The sequence below is a fragment of the Phyllobates terribilis genome, unplaced genomic scaffold (genome assembly GCF_046119375.1).
Source record: "Phyllobates terribilis strain yellow unplaced genomic scaffold, ASM4611937v1 Scaffold_1__5_contigs__length_1240528914, whole genome shotgun sequence".
NCBI classification, from domain to species: Eukaryota; Metazoa; Chordata; class Amphibia; order Anura; family Dendrobatidae; genus Phyllobates; species Phyllobates terribilis.
In genome coordinates this window covers 17,048,798-17,062,780 of record NW_027362761.1, presented here as the reverse complement: position 1 = coordinate 17,062,780, position 13,983 = coordinate 17,048,798, and the positions used below count along the sequence as shown (strand labels likewise).

Below are 13,983 nucleotides of genomic sequence, written 5' to 3'. Positions count from 1 at the left end.
ATTTTTTTCGGTGTATAACTTCAGCCAACTATGTACATTATTGAACAAAAAATGGCACTACAACACACCCCTTTCATTTATGACAAGCTGGTTAACGCATTATTACTAAATGAATGCCCATCAAAGTGCCAATCAGAGATGGCAAACAGAGTGGCCCTGTATCAGTGACTCCAATAGGCAGTGAGTATCAGTGATCTGTATTCCCTACTATGGCTCGGGCACTTTGTACACATCTCACTGCCCAGAGGCATAATTTTATGTATTAAAGTTTAATCATATGGGCGGCACGGTGGCGCAGTGGTTAGTACTGCAGCCTTGCAGCGCTGGGGTCCTGGGTTCAAATCCCACCAAGGACAATATCTACAAGGAGTTTGTATGTTCTCCCTGTGTTTGTGTGGGTTTCCTCTGGGTTCTCTGATTTCTCCCACACCCCAAAGACATACTGATAGGGAATTTAGATTGTGAGCCCCAATGGGGACAGTGCTGATAATGTCTGTGAAGTGCTGTGGAATATGATGGTTCTGTATAAGCAAAGCATAATAATAAATAATCATTGCCCCTGATTTTCACTGTCAAAAAAAAAATCCCTATTCCTACAATTACAATATACTGTAATCATACTTTATAGTTCTATGGCATTTTGTAATTGCAGTCAGTAAGTACTGGAAAGTATTAAAGGGTTTTTTTGAGTGTAGCGGTTTTCACTCCATCAGTCTGTGCTTTGTTAAAGTAGTAAAAACAATTGTGATACACGTTCCCAGAGTCCACTGCTGCTCTGATCCTTGTTTAGAGGCTGCAATGTCATGACTAAAGCGCACATCACCGCTGCAGCCGATCACTGAGCTCAGCAGCTTGTTCCATATGTATTGGCAGAGTCACTGAGCTCAGTGATAGGCCGCATGTGTGCTGTAGTCACAATGTCACCGCTGCAGCTGTAATCCAAGAACCGAGCAGTGGTGAAGACTCGCCAAGCACTGGACCCAGGAACAGATCTTTTCCTTATTTTATCCAAGCACTGACGATGGGATGAACACCACCCTTTAATGGACTGTCCATTGGACTATATGTCTCCATGATGGATCCTCATTCTTACCAATATGCGGTTATTAGATCCACCATAGGCATGCACAGAAGGATGGCAGCTCTCAGCAGCTGCTTAGTCCATCAACTGTGACAACCATATCTGTATTCATTAAACAACTAAGAAGTTGCCACAGGCGTTTCCTTGTTACTAGCATCCCTGAATAGTAATGCAGGTGACATAAAATAACAACCTGTAACGCTATATGTGTGAGTACAGGGCAAGTCCACATTCTTGCAACTACTGCTCAGTTTTCAAACTTTCATGACTGATCCATTAAAATGATCAGTGACTTACAGGAGAGGAAGTGTGCAATGTTTTCTTATATTACTATATTATATTTTACTCAAGCCCAGCTAAAATATAATATTACTTTACATATAATCTTAATGCTTTATTTGTGAAACTTATAATTTTAGGTTTTACACCTAGTTCCTTAAATAGCATGAAAATTAGATAGCTTTTAAGTTCAAGCCTCCATACAAGTTAGACTTATTGTGAACCTGACACCTGATACATGCTGCCCTATCAGAGACAACCATACCAATAAGAGAAATACATACTCTTAATAGCCGCCAGGGACCGAGCCGCGCAGCAGGACAGGCGGGTCCGAGCTGCCGAAGATGTCCAGCTTTGTTCATTACTGCCAGGAGCGGACACAGACAGAAGAGGTCCCTGAACAAGAACAATATGTGGGCACTTTGCAATCCAATAGCTCATCATAATGCGCAATTCCACCTGCTTTGGAAGTGGTAGTGGCCCCCTTACCTATTGGGCCCCGGTGCTGCTGCACAAGTTGCACCAATGGTTTGTCCGTCTCCGATTACAGCCATGTAATGCATTGGTTATGGATGATAAGAGCTATAATGCTATTTGCAGTCTTCCTGTTTTAAGAATTAACAGTGGCTTCTAAAAAGCTCTATAGTATACATGCAGTTTATGACTGCCGGATCGCTCCAGTGTGTGCTGGATGAGCTGGAGGTCACTTATCAATGTAAATCTATGAGAGCCAGAACAAGCCTCTCATAGACTTGCATTAAGATTGTATGGCCATTAGGGCTCGCTCCCACTTGCGATTAAATCGGATGAATGCAATCCGATAAAAAAGTGGATTGCATTCGGTCCAATGTTAATCAATGACTCTGTGCTCATATGCGGTTTTTTTTCAGCTCCCATCGGATTGAGATTGGACTGAACAAAAAAAAATGCAGCGTGCTGCGATTGCATGCAGAATTCGGATTGCACACACCCATATAAGTCTATGGGTGCGTGTAAAACATCACACTGCAATTGGATATCACCCGAGTGCAGGGGGCGATTCCAACCAACAAATTACTTTCTCTGTCTCCTCCGCACCTGTGCTGTTATTCTCTCATGCGAGAGGATCGGAGCACAGAGCACTGACACTTGGCTCACGCTCGCTGCGGAGCTGGAGCAGAGTGTCATTAGCATATTGCATCCGATGCCATACGCTAGTGGGACCCCGGCCTAACCTCCAACTTCCGGTCAGTCAGAAGATGGCGGATCAGGACCAGGAACAGCTGAAGACAGTGGTTGATAAGTATAATACTAGGTGCAGGAAACATACATTAGTGCCACCACTCTAGTACTGAAATTGCTAAAATTAAAAAAAAATAAAACGCAGGAGTGGTGCTTCAAGCATTAACTATATGGTTTTCACTTTACACAGCCACAATTTTGTGAGCCGGTGGAGTAAAAACGCCCCAGATAATATTTGGAGCTTGCCAGACAGGCACAAGAAAAGCCAATGGAGCTCACCATTGAGAGGACAAAGGATAAAAACATCCCTGATCTCCCTCTAGGTCTAGTACCCAATAAAATGCATTAATATCGTACATATGATACATATTACACCTGTCATGTAGATAGGGCCTTATTATTTACACAAATGCTAGCACCCCGTCCATTTAGAAGATCGGACTGCTCAGTTCACTGGTGGTTAAATAGACCAATATAAATGTGCCTATTCCTATACCAAGTCATATAGCAGCAGTAACTGCACCTAGTGTAATATGCAAATGTTGACTCCATTTAAACCATTGTGTATTTGCATCCATTCATATAGAAATGAGATGTAAACACATGAAAATTTGCACTAAAATGGAAGCTGAATATAAGAAAAACAAATAAAAAGGAACACCCAGTACTCTATTCTTCAATTATCATTTTTACATTTTCTTCTCCTTCCAAGTTTCTACTTTTTCATATCTATATATGGATTAATGCTCTTTTGTCAAGTGCTGGTATTTCATGTAGGAGGACTGTGCATAAATATTTAAAGATAAGTGCTAACGTTTTAGCCATAAGTTTTAGCAAAAAACAAAGTTTGATATAACTTAGATATACTAAAAATAACAGAAACTGCAGCCAACATGGTGGAAACATAGTGATGAAGAAAAAAAAACAAACATTCAGTTCATCCCATAAGCCTGCAATGTTGATTGAGAGGAAGGCAAAAATCCTCATCCTGATGAAACAGAAGTCAATTTTCCTTATATTGGGGAAAATGTATACCAATCTCCAAATAAGGCATCAGAATAAATCCCTGGATGAACGAGCCATCTTTGGTGATCTGCTAACCCTAACTTGTAATAGAGTTAATGTTTGAACTATCTTCTCTTATGAGGAGGCAAGTTCTGGACTGGACCAAGGAAATGCAGTGGATGTTGTGTATATGGACTTTTCAAAAGCTTTTGATACGGTTCCACACAAAAGGTTGATACATAAAATGAGAACAATGGGGATAGGGGAAAATATATGTATGTGGGTTAAGAACTGGCTCAGTGATAGGAAACAAAGGGTGGTTATTAATGGAACACACTGGGTCTCAGTTAACAGTGGGGTACCACAGGGGTATTGGGCCCCCTTCTTTTTAACATATTTATTAATGACCTTGAAGGGGGCATACAGAGTAGTATTTCAATATTTGCAGATGACACTAAACTCTGCAGGATAATCAATACAGAGGAGGACAATTTTATATTACAGGAGGATCTATCTAAACTAGAAGCTTGGGCTGATAAATGGCAAATGAGCTTTAATGGGGATAAATATATGGTAATGCACTTGGGCAGAGGAAATAAAATGTATAATTATATGCTTAATTGTAAAACACTGGGCAAAACTGTCACTGAAAAAGACCTGGGTGTATTGGTGGATGACAAGCTCACGTTTGGTGGCCAGTGTCAGGCAGCTGCTGCAAAGGCAAATAAAATAATGGGATGCATTAAAAGAGGCATAGATGCTCATGAGGAGAACATAATTTTACCTCTATACAAGTCATTAGTGCGACCACACTTAGAATACTGTGTACAGTACTGGTCTTCGGTGTATAAGAAAAACATAGTTGAACTAGAGCGGGTGCAGAAAAGAGCAACCAAGGTTATTAGAGGATTGGGGGGTCTGCAATACCAAGACAGGTTATTACACTTGGGGTTGTTTAGTTTGGAAAAACGAAGGCTTAGGGGTGATCTTATTACTATGTACAAGTATATGAGGGGACAGTACAAAGACCTTTCTACTGATCTTTTTACTCTGAGGCCTGAGACGGGGACAAGGGAGCATCTTCTACGTCTGGAGGAAAGAAGGTTTAATCATAATCACAGACGCGGATTCTTTACTGTAAGAGCAGTGAGACTATGGAACTCTCTGCCGCATGATGTTGTAATAAGTGATTCACTACTAAAATTTAAGAAGGGCATGGATGCCTTTCTTGAAAAGCATAATATTCCAGGTTATATGTACTAGATTCCTTGATAGGGCGTTGATCCAGGGAACTAGTCTGATTGCAGTATGTGGAGTCAGGAAGGAATTTTTTTCCCCAATGTGGAGCTTAGTGTTTGCCACATGTTTTTTTTTCCTTCCACTGGATCAACATGTTAGGCTATGGGTTGAACTAGATGGACTTAGTCTTCCTTCAACCTTAAAACTATGTTACTATGTTCTCTGCAGCTTTGGCTTCAGATTTACTAATAAATATACGCCTAATTTCTAATATGTAATACGTGACCAATATTCATTGTGTGAAGTCATTCCCTAATGTAATGCAGTTATCAGAACCGTCCCATACAGGCGCGATGACCAGTATGCTGACCTGTATTCCTTAAGTGGTCTTCTAAAAGTGGCGGTATATTGACAATCCCCTCTTTAAAAAGGTCATTCATAACATCTAGGTCACACATGTCAAACTCTGCCCCGGGGGCCAAATCTGGCCTGCAGGGTGATTATATTTGGCCCACAACGCTGGCACTGCACCCCATTATTCTGTATAGAGGACTATGTTGGGCCATTATTCTGTATGGAGCACTATGTGGGGCCCATTATACTGTATGGAGGACTATGTGGGGCCATTATACTGTATGGAGGACTATGTGGGGCTCATTATACTGTACAGAGACTAGGTGTTTGTCCATTATACTGTATGGAGGACTATGTGGGGCCCATTATACTGTATGGAGGACTACGTGGGGCCCATTATACTGTATGGAGGACTATGTGGGGCCCATTATACTGAATGGAGGACTATGTGGGGCCCATTATACTGTATGGAGGACTATGTGGGGCCATTATTTTGTATGGAGGACTATGTGGGGTCATTGTACTGTATGGAGGACTATGTGGGGCCCATTATACTGTATGGAGGACTATGTGGGGCCATTATTCTGTATGGAGCACTATGTGGGGCCCATTATACTGTATGGAAGACTATGTAGGGCCCATTATACTGTATGAAGGACTATGTGGGGCCATTATTCTGTATGGAGGACTATGTGGGGTCATTGTACTGTATGGAGGACTATGTGGGGCCATTGTACTGTATGGAGGACTATGTTGGTCCCATTATACTGTATGGAGGACTGTATGGGGCCCATTATTCTGTTTGAAGGACTATGTGGGGCCCATTATATTGTATGAAGACTATGTGGGGCTCATTATACTGTATAGAGGACTAGGTATGGCTCATTATACTATATGGAGGACTATGTGGGGCCCATTATACTGTATGGAGGACTATGTGAGGCCCATTATTCTGTATGGAGGACTGTGTGGGTCCCATTATACTGTATGGTGGACTATGTGGGGCCAACTATACTGCATGGAGGACTATGTGGGGCCCATTATACTGTATGGAGGACTATGTGGGGCCATTGTACTGTATGGAGGACTATGTGGGGCCATTGTACTGTATGGAGGACTATGTGAGGCCATTATTCTGTATGGAGGACTATGTGGGTCCCATTATACTGTATGGAGGACTATGTGGGGCCCATTATACTGTATGGACGACTATGTGGGTCCCATTATACTGTATGGAGGACTATGTGGGGCCCATTATTCTGTTTGAAGGACTATGTGGGACCCATTAATCTGTATGAAGGACTATGTGATGCCCATTATTCTATATGGAGGGCTATGTGAGGCCCATTAATCTGTATGGAGGACTGTGTGGGTCCCATTATTCTGTATGGAGGACTATGTGGGGCCCATTATTCTGTATGGAGGACTATGTGGGGCCATTATACTGTATGGAAGACTATGTGGGCCCCATTATACTGCATAGAGACTATGTGGGGCTCGTTATACTGTATAGAGGACTAGGTGTGGCCCATTATACTATATGGAGGACTATGAGGTGCCCATTATACTCTGTGGAGGGCTGTGTGGGGATCACAGTTGGGGCATCATACAGTGTTGAGGTCACCATACTTTGCTGGGGGGTTATAGTAGGGTCATCATACCGTGCGGGTGGAGGTTACGGTGGAGGAATTCTCTGTCGGGGTATTATACTTTGGGAGGCACTTTTGTTGGCATCATACTTTATCATCTATATTTATTAATTTGAGTTTTTTTATCCTTTAAAATTACATATTTAAATTAGGCCATTGGGCCATATGCTTTTACTGCTCTTACATAACATATTATATTATTCCAGTAGGCCCCATTTATGATTATGTGTTTATTTTATTCTAAGATCTATTAATTAAAATGTACTTTGTTCGTGGGACAAATCCTTTAAGTTTGTTTCCATATGAAAAGGTTCATCGTTATATTTGATGACAAGGAAAAACTTCCTCAATTGTAGACATTTTTTTAATAGATATCAAGGTTGGCCCATGACTTTGTCCAAGTTTTTTTTTATTTTGGCCCTCTATGTATTTGAGTTTGACATCCCAGGTCTAGGTGATTATAGACTGTACCATATGTCTATATTAGGGAATTGCTCAATTGTACTACATGCAGGTGCCTCAGCTTTACAACTGACACAATGTAAATGTTGTGTTTTGCAATGTGGATAGATATTACATAACACACGCAAAACCGTGTTTATAAGGCTGAGATAGTAGTTTTTTAAAGATACATTTAGTTATCGTCTTAAAGATACATATACTTATCATCATCTGTTTAGCAGTTACACCAGGGTCTTACAGCAGAACGCTAAGGATATCTCCAGCCCTTTACATGATGCAGAGTGAAGTGCAGAATGCTTATCATGGATTCATGTTTGTTTATTGTGAAATCAGATACGAAAGTATAAAAGTTACAATCAAATGTCATTTTTTGGTGGACATCATGTTGTGTGGCTCATTGCATTCCAATAACGGATGACCAAAGGACTATGTGCATGAATTGATTGTTTGCAACAGATTTTTCTGTCCAAAAAAGAAAACAGTGTTGGCAGGAAAAACGCTGCAGAAAATATGCCCATTTTTAATGTATTTTTATATGCATATTTTCCTATTCATTTTTAATGGGTGAAAAACACAGCAAAAACACTGTAAAAATTGACATGCTGCAGATTTGAAAAACGCTTTGCTGGTTCAAATCCGCAAGGAAAATATAAGCAGCATGTGCATGAGATTTCAGAAAGCTCATTCACTTTTTTGGAACTGTAAAGTGCAGCGTTTTCTACCTTTGAAAAATGCTTCAACAACACAGCGTGTGAACAAGCCCTTAGAGGGATCATGGGCACCATATTAGATTTACTGAATAGGGCCAAAGGGCGTGAGCCCTTTCCTTCTGGAGATCAGTAGTGGTCTGAAACATCACCAATACAGTTCTCTCACATTTGGTTCTGACATATCAAAAGATTATTTAGACTGGATTTCCTCTTTATAATATGTTATGAATCTCATTGTAGGCTTTTGGGTTCTGACTGAAGGCTCAAGTGATGTTGTCCCCATTGCTGATGACTATGGTGGCCAAAACATGGGCTGGGCTGATGGGCACTGTGTGGTTATAACTGGAGTTTTATACACGCCCACCCTAGATAACTTCTCTTCTTTTTCAGGTTGACATTCAGTTTATGTGAATAGAAATCCACTTCCTGCCCGTGCTTTTTAATGTTTTTATACTATTTTATGTTGTTATTATGTTATTATGGCTAATTATGCTACATTTATGCTATGTTTTATTTCATTTGGTGTTTAACTGAAGTACTAAATTACAATTTTGGAACCATCACCATTAACACCATTATTACCTGGCAGATTACGACTGTTTCTAATATACACAAATTTAGGGCTGAGTTCATACAATGCTTTTGTGTCGGGCAGGTCAGTAAGAGTTAGATATTTTTCTGAAGCCTTGTTTTATCCTGCTGGTATGAAACAGCCAACAATCCAGCCATTCATTGTCTTCCTATATTTTCTGTATACCTTAAAAGGCAAATTATAAGTCACAGACTTTAGGCACTTAACTCATTCAATGTTAACTATGTATGAGACATGTGAAGCTAGTAAATACCATCATTTAAGCTGAAATGACCCACCTGGCTCATACTTGAGATATAGGATGGAGATAATATAATAAGCCACATCAAACAGTGGGAAGACAGGTAATTTGGAGAAAGATACAGCCAGGTCCTCCAGGTTGAGAGATGACAGCAGCTCCATGGTGGTGGCTTAGCTTCCCACGCTGTCCTTGTGGATAGTGACAAGCTGCACTGACTGTAGAGGGGATCTATGGGGAGGGGTGGGGGGATGACAGACAGTATGTGTGGGATCCCCTCTCCCACCTTCTCCAATGCTAAAATAAACCAACGTTGTTAGGGATATATTTAGCTGACTGCAAGAAGCCACTCCTCTGTGCTGACTGCATGGGAGGGCGAACACAACCGTAGAGAATTGCAGGACTTCCTTCTCCTCAGTTATAGTTATATTCTCCATATTCATGATCTCTTATGTCTACCCAACCTCCTGCACGTAGTCAAATGAAAATGCAATAATGCCACTTTGTGGGCTGTTTATTTTATGCGATTTATGCTGGAGTTTTTTTTAGTAATATTACATAGTTACAAAGGTTGTAAAAAGACCTAGGTCCATCAAGTTTAACCTTTCTCCACCAATTGTAGATTCTTTGTCACTAAATTATCTATAACCCACAATGCCATTAGTGCTGAGGAAAGCATCCAGCCCTTTTTTTTTCTACCCATGATTATAATAAAAGATTTGCACTTTACCCATAAACACTCATGTCCATGGACTATGTCTGGGATCACAGTTCATCCCCATTAAAGTGGGGCTAATGGGTAAACTTTCTTCTTAAAAAGAACACCAAAATGCAAATAGCCTTTTCACAGAGGAAGAGAACAGGGTTCCCAATGTCACCTATTGGAGGTAGCTATCCTAGAAGTCAGTATTGACCCTTTAAAGAGCCTTGTCACATGACCTAGGATAGAAAACCAAACTAGAATCTCCAAAGGAAGACACCTCTAATTCCAGACAGCTGTTTCGGGGTTTTGCCGCTTGTCACTGCAATATAGGAGACTGGTTGGAATAAGCTGCAATATGCTATTGATACAGATGATGAAATAACCACTTAGATTGGGGCATCCTTAAGGCAGATTCAAGATTTTATTCATATCATGTGACCTGTCATCAAGATCCAATTAGGCTAAGGTGACACCACCATATTTTCTGTAATCGAAGAGAATAGGGCCGATTATGTTAATCACACTCAGATTACATACTAATCATACTTTAATCACAGTGTTATCTAATTTCCTCAGATGTGGAGAAGGACAACAATTCTCCATTCTGTCAGTTCATGAAAATTCATGTCAGTTCAGTGATTCTATGGGGCCGTGCACATGTCGGATTCAAAATCAGACATGTTCACTGCCGCATAGAATAACATTGGTCCAAGTGTGATCCGATGCTTTGTCACTTGGACCCAAAATATGGTTGTCTGCCCAAACCCTTGCATGTAGTATTTGAATATTGTTGGTCAATTCCTGGGGCCTCAGCAAACAGAGTCCGTTTCTGGACATAGCAATTTTATATGCTTCATTAAAGGGGATATTTTAAACTTTGTAAAAAAAAAAAAAAAAAAAAAAAGGGGGGGCCTAAGCACTAACAGGCAGGTAGTTGCTAACTACCTGCCTGCTGTACTCGGCCCAGTTCTTCACTTTTCAGCTGCTTCTGCTAACATCAGGTCAACAGAGCAGCTGCTTAATTTCCACACTGCTCTGTTGACAGGGCGGGACTGTTGACATCATACTGATTGACAGCTGACTCCTGACTGCCTAACTGGGGGAGTCGGCGAACAATCAGCATGACATCGGCAGTTACGCCCCATCAACAGAGCAGCCTGGAAGAAGAGCTACTCTGTTGACTGGGAGCAGCTGAATCACTGGCAGGAGCAGTCAATGAGCGCTCTGTGCCAGCGCTGGTACAACAGGCCGGTAGGTGCCTGTGGTAGCACCTCCCTGCCTGTTTTTTTTTTTTTTTTTTTTACTATGTGTCAAAAAGCTAAGTCCCGGACCACCCCTTTAAGTACTAGTAATAGTACCCCTCTCGAAGAACCTGTCATGGAGGCCTTGTGTCTAATGATAGAATTCTGGAGGGGATGAACAATTTCTCATAACCAGATAGTACTGCACCTTCAGAATTCCTTTTTTAAGGTTGCATGGCTGATGGCAAATAACTGATGGATGCTGGTTTACGGTATGTTTCAACCCAAGGTGTCTCTCTATAGTAATGTCAAAGAAGGCGATAGAATCATTATTCATTTCTGTTGTGAATTTCAGTGCTATTTCATCAACTGTCCTGAATGAACCTTTAGCTCCTGACCACAGTACCAAGATATCATCTATATATCGCCCCTCCAGTAATATCTGGGGGTTCCACCATGACAAATCTTCCTCTTGGAAGACAAGCGTGTCCTCACACCAGCCCAGGAGCAGGTTAACATAAATGGAGGTATAGGGGCTTCTCATTGCAGTGCCTGTGAGCTGGTGTTAGAATGAGAAGTAGTTATGTGTTAGTACATAGTCCATTAGAGGATGAAGGCATTGTGTAGTGCAAGACTGACACCTTTTCTTTTTAAAAACGTATTTCACCGCTATCAACTTAAAGTTATGTGGGATACTGCTATTTAAGGGCTTCCAAATGTATAGATGCCAGTTGAATCTCTTCTCCAACCACGTTGCCTTCAAGCTTTAGAAGAAGAATAGATGTGTCTCGTATGAAAGAGCGCAATGATAGCAAAGTGCTGAGACAGTTTGTTGTAAGGTAGATTCTTCAATTCTAGGTCAGGAAATTAATCACAGACACTATCAAAGGTCTTTGTTTATCTTTGGAAGAGCATAAAATGTAGGTGTTCCCAGATATTTTGGGCAGGGCCACTATTAGGGCATTACTGCCCTTACTGGTGTATGTGGCCTGGTGAGTAGAAGCAAAGAGGGGGGGGGGGCTCGGACTCAGCAAATGACGATGAATTAAGGGTGGTGGACGGGAGTGGGTCATAAATGTTGATTTATTGAGGTGGGGGAGTTCAAATAATGATGACTTTAGGGTGTGCGACAACAAATGATGAATTGAAGGTGGGGGTGGGGGAGCAAATGATGAATTGAGGGTGGGGGACAGCAAATGATAATGAATTGAGGGTGAGAGATGTGGGGGAGTGCAAATAATGATGAATTGAGGGTGGGGGAGTAAAGGATTATGTATTGAATGTTGGGGAGATCAAATGATGATGAATTGAGGATGGAGGATGGGGGACAGCAAATGATGATGATTTGGGGGTGGGAGCAGCAAATAATGCTAAATTAAGTGTTGGGGAGAGCAAGTGATGCTGTATTCATGGTGGGGGAGACCAACTGATGATGAATTGAGGGTGGGGGAAAGCAGTTGATAATGAATAGAGGATGGGGGTGGGAGAGAGAGAGGATATGACATAATGAATTGGGGCGGAGGGGGCATGTAAATATAATGAATTGCGAGATCGGGAGGTACAGAGTGGGGGGGCGCTGAGGATGCAGGAGAGTGACTGGTATTGAATTGGGGGAAAGGATACAGGTGCTAATTAATATATATATTCATTGGATGGGGAAGACAGATATTTATAGTTAGGGGGGCACAGTGGTGGATTACAATTTATATTTGGAATGGTAGGTTGCATAATAACTAATTATATATTAATGGTGGGTGCACGTCGGTATTCAGCTGCCTAGTGTAGAAGTTGGGAAAAAAGTGGGGAATGTGCTCTGGATGTGGTGCTCTAGATAACCGTGTTATTTTCTGCAGAGATGAGTCCTGGCTGGAAAAAGTGATAGTGGGCTGCTCTGGATAAAGAAGAAAAGTGACGATGAAGGACTTCAACTATAGATGTCACAATAATGGTGTAACATACCTGGTGGCGGGCTTGCATGGTGCACCATCTCTCACTATGCAAGATCGCAAACTTGATCTTCAGTCCAGTCTGCTAGCCTGGCTTCTATTCATGCTGTCTGTTTGTCTCTGTTCTGACTGCTTAGGGAGGCGGCCCGGTCACTTCCTGTTTCTTGTAGCTGCTGTTGGCGCACCCCTAATGCGTCCTCAGCCTATTGCTGTCTGTCACTGGATATTTAAACCAGCTCCACCTGGAAGCTGGTGCCTGTGCAACTCTATCATTCAGTGTGCACCTTGACTCTGAATGTGCCATGTCCTGTTCTGTTCTTGTCTGTTTCCGCCACTCTGGGGACTGTATTCCCAGACTGGCTCCTGTATCTCTTTCAGTAGCAGTTCCTGTCTGAACTGTACCCTAGCCTGTTCGTCCCGCCTTCTAGGGGCCGCATACCTAGATCTGTTATCTGTGTTTTCTTGCCCGTCTGTCCGCCTTCCTGGAGGCTGTATTTCCAGGCCAGTCTGAACACGCTCCTAGCCTGTTCGTCCCGCCTTCTAGGGGCCACATACCTAGACCCGCTCCTGTATCTCGCTGCAGTGTCAGTTCTTGTCTGAACACTCTCCTAGCCTGTTACCTGTTTTTCTCTATGTCCGTACCTTCCCTTTTCCTGCAGAGTCTGTACCTGCACCTAACTCCTACTCGTTGTCGCTGTACTTCCGTTTGTGAGTTTAGAGTCCACTCGCTACTTCATTGAAAGTATCTTGTGTGTATCTGGTTCTGCCTTTCCCTTCCAGTCTGTTCCTGTATTCCCTGGTGTGGGTCAACAGCCGTGTCCGGGGTCTGGCCTGCAGTAGCACCTGGTCCCTCTGCTCTGTTCCTCCCTGGTGCACGGCGTCGTTAGCCGTCGTGCGACCTTGGTCGGATCGGGTTGACACTTAGTTACGCCCCTCCAGGCACTCTCCGGTTCATGGCACAGTGCAATCACTAAATCACGCACACGCCAGTCAGCCCTGGCGTGTGCATAACAAATGGAATTATCCAAAAGAAGTGTTCAATGTCTATGGTAACTATAACTAGCTTTTTTTAATGTACTTAAAGCGGTCTTACTTGTTCCTCCACAAGGAATGTCCTGCACTTATATTTATATAGGGTTCAGCTTTATACTCCTGCTTATCCTAGGTGTTTAAATGTTTTTAATAGTGTTGAGCGAGCATGCTCGACACTGCTCGTTACTCGCCCGAGCATCATGCTACTCGGGATGTTCGGCGAGCATCATG

General features: G+C 42.2%; 1 protein-coding gene across 2 annotated transcripts in view; it reads right to left on the bottom strand.

Moving 5' to 3' along the window:
• The window catches only part of TMEM38A (transmembrane protein 38A), a 58,945-nt gene extending 46,169 nt beyond the window's left edge, over window positions 1–12,776 (bottom strand). Inside the window, exon 1 of one of the 2 annotated variants that reach the window (XM_073651291.1) lies at window positions 12,734–12,776. In XM_073651291.1, coding sequence (XP_073507392.1) covers window positions 12,734–12,761 — 28 coding nt within the window. In that variant the 5' untranslated portion in view covers window positions 12,762–12,776. Of the gene's footprint in view, window positions 1–8,870; window positions 9,192–12,733 lie in introns of those variants that run through there. The other variant, XM_073651282.1, reaches the window with a different exon arrangement.
• Window positions 12,777–13,983: the final 1,207 nt, after the last annotated feature.